Source organism: Quercus robur, chromosome 2, assembly GCF_932294415.1.
Source record: "Quercus robur chromosome 2, dhQueRobu3.1, whole genome shotgun sequence".
NCBI classification, from domain to species: Eukaryota; Viridiplantae; Streptophyta; class Magnoliopsida; order Fagales; family Fagaceae; genus Quercus; species Quercus robur.
The window spans coordinates 96,072,608-96,082,209 of record NC_065535.1 but is presented as its reverse complement, the minus strand read 5'-3'; the positions used below and the strand labels follow the sequence as shown (position 1 = coordinate 96,082,209).

General features: G+C 34.2%; 1 protein-coding gene across 1 annotated transcript; it reads left to right on the top strand.

Annotated features, from left to right (window-relative positions):
- Window positions 1–3,210: 3,210 nt before the first annotated feature.
- On the top strand, window positions 3,211–8,574 carry LOC126716048 (cytochrome c). The gene is made up of 3 exons (XM_050416952.1): window positions 3,211–3,565; window positions 4,817–4,950; window positions 8,202–8,574. The coding sequence occupies exons 1-3, from the start codon at window positions 3,454–3,456 to the stop codon at window positions 8,292–8,294; spliced, it is 339 nt and encodes a 112-aa protein (XP_050272909.1). The 5' UTR covers window positions 3,211–3,453; the 3' UTR covers window positions 8,295–8,574.
- Window positions 8,575–9,602: the final 1,028 nt, after the last annotated feature.

Here is a 9,602-nt window from a genome sequence, read left to right as displayed (position 1 = left end):
TATTTTTACCAATAATTACCGGTTGGCAAGATGTGTATCGGAATATATGGATAATTAATTATTCCCTCTTTATGCGTTTTCATCTTTAATAATTTGTACTTGAAATGGTAATGTGCTTGGCAATGGCAAATTGAATGGACTAGTTGATATCAATATAAGTGCATTTGTATTTGAGAAATAAGTACCATGTACAATTTAATCTTCTAACGTTCTCCATTTTTTCAATTATCAAATTCAATTTTTTTTTCTTTCACAAAATATTAGAAAGTTAAATTCAAATATTTTAAGAGAAAACTCATATGGTTATTGTGGGGTCCGATAATCGACGGGCCAGGCCCGTTTGCTGATGAAGGGTCCAAAGGCCCAAGCCTAAAAATGTCATGGCCAGAGTTCAAGAGTAGTATGGCCCAATTAGCCCGGAGAAGCAGCCGAGGACAGTGCAGTCCTCGGCTGACCCAAGAAAAAGGGGGAGAAAGGTAAAGGGGCGTGCACGAAGGGGAAACCTAAAATATCTAAGAAAGGCTTCCTTTGCCACCATCCTCATGCATATCTCTGCGCCTAACAGAGCCTTATCCATTAACTTTACCAACAACTCTCAATGACTTAGGTCTGAGACTGATGGGACAAGTATCAGTCTTGAAAGGGTCGACCCTACACGTGGACGAAGGAAATTGAACGCATGCGAGTATAAAAGAAAAAATATGTAACCTAAGAAGGGGGCTCCTCCAGTCCCACTGGAAGGAGAAAGGGCTTCAGAGGCAAATATATTGGAACCATGCATAAATATCTTAAAAAAAACCACAGCCGGGTAAACATGACTTAGCCCTTCGATCCCACTCTCTACAAATGATATTGTATGGGCCCATTTACGTGCGAACCCAACTCAACTGCGGTTTAACGCAAATCGTGAGCCTACAGTTATTATCTCTATTTTTTTAAGTAGAAAACTTATACAATTATAACAACTATTGCATAGGTTTATCTATAAAAAAAAATTATTAAAAAAAAAAAACAATTGGATAGAATAACTCCCATCCATCTTCCATGATTCAATCCACAACACACACACAAAACCGACCCTTTTTTTTTCTCAAATTCAAAGTTAAAAAAAAAAAAAAAAAAAAAAAGAACAATTTTGTGGAGAAACAAAACTACATGTTTAAAACTCTAAGCAAATAAAAAAATGACTTCTTAAAAAGTAGCACACTATTAAAAAGAATTATTTGTTTATAAACCAATGGAATTATGACAAAAGCTAAGAACAATAGAAGACACATTCCGTCCAAAATAAAACTGACTTTTGAAAATTTGGCACTCATTAGCAAAATCGTAATTACAACAAGTAACTATCTGATGTAAGCAGCAAAACGTAGTATTCTTAATAGGATTGCTTCCACGCCCTTTTGGTATGCTTTAAGATTATTTCTGGAAAAAAGAAGAACATGCATATATGGTAACTGGTATGTAAACGCCATAATAAACTTCTCATGTCCCTTTTCGAAAATGGCAGTTTACGCGTATATGATTATGGAGGCACTTAGGGATTCTAAGTCTTTTATTAGGGTTCTAACAAAAATGTTTTGATTCAGGATAATTGCTGATAGACCTTGATGCACTAGCTATCATCATCTATTGACACCCTACACCCGCTAACAATCTCAAATTCAATTTCCATCCCAGTGGGACTAGTTCCTTTTGATTTGAGGCCTTCCAAAAGGATTGATGAAATACCTTGGGATTTGCATGCTTCACCTTTTTCAGTTTCCTTGATATGAAGGTTGCCAAGAGGTGGGTAATGACTCTGGGAAGCCATCCTATTAGTAATATTAATGAGACTAATGCATCTTCATAACTGCCCCCTCATAAACTCCCACCCTTGCAATTTTTATTTTATTTTATTTTTATTACCTTTCTTGGAATTAAGTTGAATTCTTTTCTTCTACTTACACTTGGAAAAATCTAGCTAACCAAAATATTTTTGTTGAGTTAAGGATTTTTTTTATGGTTAGATTTTTTGTTTTCAATGATATATATAACTAATGAGTACTTTTAGGGGCATAGTGATACCAATAACAATACACATAAACATAAACAAAATAACAACAACAATAAAAATCAACATAACATAAAAACTAATAATTGCTCTAAACTTCCAATTTTTGGCTGGTGTATCTTAGATTGTTGAATTAAAATCTTAATTTGAGTTAAGAAAAAGATTAAAACTAATCATGATAATGATGCTTAGTGATTTTGATTGTGTTTTTAGCAATACTCATAAGTCTCCATTGAAATGGTAATTGTTACTCATTGTCTCATTCTCCTAATTAAGTTGTCACCAAAATCACAAGTGAACACTTCTCTCCTTAGTCCTCACACAAATACACGAGTAGAGACAAGCTATAATGCTCCTACCTATATGTCCTAACTATTACATATTTTCTTTTAGATAATTCAGTTGTTATTATAAGTTGGGGATTTAAACCTTAGTTGTTCTTATAGAAGAGAAAGGCAAAAGCACTAAACTAAAAGACTTTTGGCATATTATACACACCTTTTATATGTTACCTTCTTTTTTTTTTTTTTTTTTTACTAAGTAAATATACTCTTGGTAAGTAAGAAAGTATATTCCTTTTTATTAAATTTGTTTATTACTATTTCTCCTATAGTTCGGTTTATAAGATTTGTGAAACAAATATATTACTTTCCCGTTTAGATAGAGAAATATATTAGTATTCCTACTACAATTTGAAATAATTATTCGTAAACTAATTAGTATTTTGAATTTTATATTAGTATTTAAGCCTTAGAAACGAATCTTATAAACAAATGAATTTGAGAGTATTTTGGACATGTAACTTGAAGATTCCAAATAGAAGAAGCTCTTTAAATAATAGTGTATGTATGTCTATATGTATATTTATAACTATTGAACTTTTGATTTTGTGATATTGAAAGTATGAGATGAAAAAGTGAATAATATTTCGAACTTTTGATTTTGTATATAACTAAAATGAAGTCCTTTTAACATAAAACCAGAATGTACTAACACTAGATTGACCACTTACTTCATATAATATTAAATTATTAATATATATATACATAATATAAAATAAATAAATATATATATGGGTGGAATGCGGTGCAGTTTTCTTATCATATAACTACATTACGCACCGCATAATGTGGCACTGTACGATTATTTCATTTTGCGGATGGTTTTGGTCGGTTTGGATGCGGTTTGATTAATACCTCTGCTCTGAGTGTGCTTGTGGACGAGTGGGGGACTGTGTAATTAAACGAGAAAACGAAGGGTAGATACGTCAAATGGGAATCCAAAACTCCATAGTAGTTGGAGCTCAGAGACCTGCTTAAATCAGCTTATTGAAAATTAGAAACTAAAAACCCTAGTAACCCTTTTGTATCAGAGAGCAATCAAAATCTGAGAACAAAAAAATGGCGAGCTTCGCAGAAGCACCACCGGGAAATCCCAAGGCCGGCGAGAAAATCTTCAAGACCAAGTGCGCTCAATGCCACACCGTCGACAAAGGCGCTGGTCACAAACAAGGTCCCTCTCTTTCTCTCTCTCTTAGCATTTCTGAGTGTTTGCTCTGTGAGATCTAAGTTTGAGTTTCTCTCTGATTTGACCTTATGATTCTGCAACTTTTTTTTATGGAATTTCTGTATGTGTGTGTGTGTGTGTGTGTAAATTTTATCTGAATTTAGTTTTTATGTTAACCTTTTTCGCTCAATCCTTTCTCTTTGGCATCGATTTTTATTGGGTATGTCATATATATATGAATGTGTGGAGAATTCTATGATATTCACACTTTTTCACTGTGCATTCAATAGTTAACATGTTAAAAGTTATATATATGGTTAACATAGAATAGATTAACGGTTAAAATTGGCTAGGAATGGTACATACAAAATAAAAGTATGCTATATATATGTATGTTTATGTTTTGTTGAGAGTTTCCGAAATCTGGTGAATGTGTATGTGTGTGTACAATATCTTGAGAACTTGATGTCATTTGTTATATTACTGTTAAAAATTATTCCTGAAGTGTTGGGTTTTGTGGGGTTACCTTTGTTTGTTTGCTGAGAAAGAAAGGATTTTTTTTTTTTTAAAGAACAAATTTTTGGGTCATTGACTAGTAGTGGTTTAGAAACCGTTGATTTCTTATAGTATATACATAATGGGATAGAATAGTTTTTTAGTGAAGTGACTAGGGGGCATAATTTGAACTGTCAAGAATAACAAATTTTATGGATTCATTCGTGGAAACACCAAATTGTGATGAAGTAATGGAAATCCATTATAAAATGTTCCAATTGTGATGCAAAGTTTTGGTTGATGATTTGGGTGGAATTTATGCCGTGGAAGTATATATTGTATTGCTGTCTATGCAAGGGAATTGTTGGATTTTCAGAATATCATTGGATTGGTAAGTTATGCACGCACCCACTAGATTTTCAGCCCATGACCTTATGCTCCAACCATTCTTGTGGGAGGAGGAAATGCCATTTGAGACAGATCTCATTGGTTTCTTTGTGTATTGCCCTATTCTAATTTTCTAAGGCTGTTATGTGTTTCAGCCAATGACCTCACGCTCCAAACTTTATTGTGGGAGGAGGAAATGGCATTCTAGTCAGAGCTCATTGGTTTCTTTGGCAATTGTCATTTGGTCTCATGAATACTTTGATATTTCATTGCAATGTGCCTATAATTTTGTACATGAAAGTGATATGTAGCTACAGTGCAAATTCTCTTGTTCTTCGTTTCAAGACAATAATCATTTGAGCAATACTTGTGCAGGACCTAATCTAAATGGTCTTTTTGGAAGGCAGTCTGGCACAACTCCTGGGTACTCCTATTCTACTGCAAATAAGAATATGGCTGTGAATTGGGGAGAGAATACGTTGTATGACTACTTGCTTAACCCAAAGAAGGTATGTATGATTCAAGTTTTCCATTGATTGCATTGCTTGAAAAATGTTTTTAATAAAAGAACATATGCTATATACTTGTCACACTTGATTCTGCTATTTGGTCATGGCTCAAAATGGTGTTGCATATAAAGTGCATGGTGTGTCTTGCTATTATGTCAGCAATTGCATTGCTGTATTTCATACAGTGTTTTAAGTATTTAGTAGAGTTTAACTGTTTCACAATATTCTTATCCCAATAAGTAATGGTTATACTTCATGAGTTCAAGTGGGTTTAACATGGGGGTGGTGCACATCCTCTGTTAATGTGAAACGTATATATTTCTGAATAAGATCTATTTTATGTGGTTTGACAGTTTAATATTATGAAATTTAGAGCAGTGTTTGGATAGTACTTTCATAATTATGTTTTCAGGAGGTAATGCATTATTGTAGTGTATTAACCCCTAACATTTTTGTTTCTACCTTTTGGTGATAAACTTCTACTGGAAATTGGGGTCTCCAGGGATTTTATTGCTCATGAATTGTTGCTGATTTGATTATGTTTGATATGTGAACTAAAATTGATGAAATGGCTTGCTATTATGTCTTATGAGGAGTGTTTTGTGGGAGGGAAATGCTATAACTTTTGGGAGAATTTGATTCTTAATGATGAGAGTAAGGTCTTTATTTCTGAGATCTCTATTATATGAGATAAGGGTTTTCAAGGTTTCTGTGCTTTATCTACTTCAATTTTTAGATCTTTGTATTTTGAATCTCAGCTTTATTTTTATGTTTCTTTTTCACAGTTTTTTTTGTGTATCTTTTCGGTGCTAGGGTCTTTTTTTATAAAGTAATAGAACTTTTTATCTCCAAAAACAAGAAAATTCATTACACTTGGGAGTGTACAAGATGGTCCTGTAAATTAGTATAATGAGAAATTCATACAATCTATGAAAAAAATAATGTATTTTGAAGAGAAAGAACTATAAATGCATGCATTTAATCATACATGATACAACTATCAAGAGAGAGAGAGTTAAGATCCCTTCCAAGTAGTCCCCACAAGTTACAATGGAACATGATGTAGGGAAATAATGATGGGTTATTGATTATTTATTGAGCACGTAAGTGATTTGAGTTGATTAGAGTAACATACAGGTGGATAAGCACCTCTGCAAGAACACATAGTCCCAAGAGAAGCTATCAAGCTTATTTCATTTACCAAAATCAACTAACTGTTTTACAAGTACAAGGCTCTATGTTAGAGATTAAGTCTTTTTACACACTCTCCTTGATTGGAGTGTGGTCTTTTGTCATTTTTCTTGTTATTCCCTTCCTGTTTTACTTGATCGTTGTAATCTTGGTTATTGATTTATGCCCCCATAGTACATTCCCAATGTACTCAGGTTGGCTGTTTTTCGTTTTTTAATAAAATTTTTGTTACTTATCAAAAAAAAAAAAAGAAGTACAAGGCTATTTATACAACTGATTGATACTAACAGCTAAGATCATTTAGAGATATGGCTAAATCTGATTGGTTAATCAGTAAATCCATTAACTGAGTACAGGTGGAATAACAGCCTTAAGCCTGCTGTTTGGACACAGGTCTAACGGAATCTGGAATCTCTAACCAAATGTCACAGCAGAAAACTCCAGCTCTCATATTCTCTCCAGTTGCTTCTACCTGACTTGGAAATGCATTAGGAACTTAGATATCCATCTAATCTCAATCCTAGCTGGCTGCTGGAAATGTTTGACTACACTAGGATAGAATACTGCACTGCTGACATGGCTGTCTCAGCTGCTACAGCTTGTAATGGCTGTTGGTTAGCTGCTGCTACCCTGTACCAAAGTTGCAATGAGAAATAGTTGTTTGATGTTCCTGCATCAGACTCCCCTTCTTAAGAAACACTTGGCCTCAAGTGTTCTTGGCTACCCTAGGATCATGATAGGCTGACAGATGCTGCACATTGAAGGTATTTGACATTGCCATGTGTGCAGATAAGTCTACTTCATAAGCATTGGGGCTGATCCTCTTCATGATTTTGCACCCAATCTTCCTAGGTCTGAGATTGGAGTACTGCCCTTCTGGCCTCCTTTCTTTAGAAATGAACACCCATACTAGGTCACCAACATCAAAGACAACCTGCTTCCTGTGCCAAAGAGGAGGAATACATTCAAGAACCTGTGTACGTTTGATTTGTGAAAGAAGTAGATGCTAATATAGAGGAGGAAGGAGGTGAAGTTAGAGTTTTAAGAGGGTGCTTAGGGTTCTTATCAATCAATAGCTTTCAAGATTGTGTTCTTTGTGATGGGAAGACCATGAATGTTTGTCATCTCTTACTTCTCAGTGGAAGACCATGTCAACATGATAGGCAAAAACCATCCATTGTAGAAGGTGTAGCGCACACATTATGTATAAGATGGTGCAGCCCTACTGTTTGCTATCAAAGAGGGAAAAGTAAACCCCAAGGCAACAGTCAAGATGAAGGTTGGTTCAGCTGTGTGGGACTTCACTGTGCAGAAGCAGCAGCCTTTGGTGTGCTGACAAAGAAGCAAACTCATTATACAAGGCAACTGTATCATCCTAGAAGGCTAGAACTTCATACAAATCTTGTAGCAACCTAGAGCACTTGAGGTCAAATACTTCTTAACAGGGAGAGCCCTGATGCAGGGCATTTCAAGTAGTTGCATTTGTAACCAGTTAGTTAGTTAGTTAGAGATTACTTAAGCGTTGTCCAATAGGATCTAGACACTTGTCAAGCATCTACAAGGCTGCCAATGCCAAACAACTAGTTTAAGTACCAGATTGTAATTACGTTGTGATCAGTTTTTGAATACATTTACACAGATTAGCCTAGTGCTATTTTCAAGAGATGGATTTCTCTTAAGAAGGTTTTGTCACACCTTATTCCTTGTTCTAAGCAACTCTCAATTCCCTTAATCAATTCTAAGCCTAAACAGCAGCCCCTTAAAATCCCCGCATCAGAACAGCAATCCAAATATTATGACTATTGTGTCAACCGAACTTGCCTTTCAAACAGCTTATAATCTATCTGTCATCACACACTGTACTCTGAATAAAGAGAACACTAGGATCACAACTTTTCAGCCACCAGACAATGCAGAAGTAGATGATTAACTGTGTTACTGTGTACTAGGGTTATACCCTTTTTATTCTCTTTTGAATGAATCTTTATTAGTTATTCAAAAAAAAGAATATATAAATGAAAAATGAGTACTTGACCACTTATGAAATTTTCTTTGTGCAGTACATTCCTGGAACGAAGATGGTTTTCCCTGGTTTGAAGAAGCCACAAGATCGTGCAGACCTCATTTCTTATCTGAAGGAATCGACTGCATGATCCTTTTAGTTAGGTTAGACTAATATTTTGTCAGAAGTTGAAGAGTTTGGTTGATGGAGCGAATTTGAAAAATTTTCATTGAAATAGTAGAAAACAGTATCTATTTTAAATAAAACCATCAGGGGTTTAGTGTATTTCTCTTGGAGAATAGGCTAAAACTCGAACAATTTTGTGCAAGACCCTTCTCGTATGGCATTTCACCAAATATGGATGCATTTTTTTTGGGGGGGCTCTGATATATATACTGCTGTTTGGCATTCTATGATAATCTTTGAAATCATTTCTTTTGGCTTCCTTAGTGTTTTTTTTTTTTTTTTTTTCCTTTTTTTTTTTAGCTTGAAAGGTTCTATTTGGATTGCAAGATGGATGAGGTGCAATTTTTCAACCCCAAAGAATAGGAACTATTAGCTGGGGACCGGGACCATGCTGTGAAGGTCGTTAGTTTGAATATCTCCTTTCCCCTGCCCTTAGGTTATAAATTCATTTATAATAATAATAGTAATAAAAAAAGAGGGAAATATGTGTTCTTAAACCTTTTTTTTTTTCGATGAACATGCTTACTTTGATCCTGCTTTAGCACATTTTTATATGAGTATTAAGTTTGGTGGGGCTTTCTCCACACTTGAATTTTGCTGGGCAATATGTGCCGCTTGCTATATACCAATATGATAGATAAGTTTACCCCAAAAAAAAAAAAAAAATGATAGATGATAAGCTTGTGTGCAGTTTTCTCTCTCTAATAACTAATAACTAAGCAATTCACTAGACCCTTATATAAATAAAAAAAGAAAAAAAGAAAAGAAAAAATGGTAAATTCTATTAACATATCTTGAGGTTTGAGTTAATGCTAACCAGGTTCAAAACTTTTCAAAACTAATCAATTTGGTTCCTAAAACCAATTTAGTCCTTAAAGAGTTTGTTATTTTTTCTCAACTATTTTAGAGACCAAATTGGCTTTAAGGACCAAATTGGTTAGTTTTGAAAAGTCTAAGATCTGGTTGGTATTAACCCAAACCTCAGGTGTGAATGAAATCTACCCAAAAAAGAAGAAGAAGAAATAATTAACTAGACAAGGGGTGCTACTAGGTACTCCAGGTGTATATAAGAAAATAAATAAACCACTCCAATGTATATAAGAAAATAAATAAATAAATAAACAATAATGAAGAGAATTTTCACTAATCACACAACAAAGAAAAGAACAAGAAGGAATTAATGAAAGTTCAAACAATCCAAGATCCCTAGAATTCATGAAAAGAACAACACGAATTTTTTTGCTACCAATCGAATATGAATCTCTTCTGCAAA

Bases quoted from the DNA above. Each gene is read 5' to 3' on its own strand.
- LOC126716048 (XM_050416952.1), top strand. From the start codon at position 3,454: ATGGCGAGCTTCGCAGAAGCACCACCGGGAAATCCCAAGGCCGGCGAG. The intron at 3,566-4,816 runs GTCCCTCTCTTT...ATACTTGTGCAG, and splicing joins AGGCGCTGGTCACAAACAAG to GACCTAATCTAAATGGTCTT. The intron at 4,951-8,201 runs GTATGTATGATT...TTCTTTGTGCAG, and splicing joins ACTTGCTTAACCCAAAGAAG to TACATTCCTGGAACGAAGAT.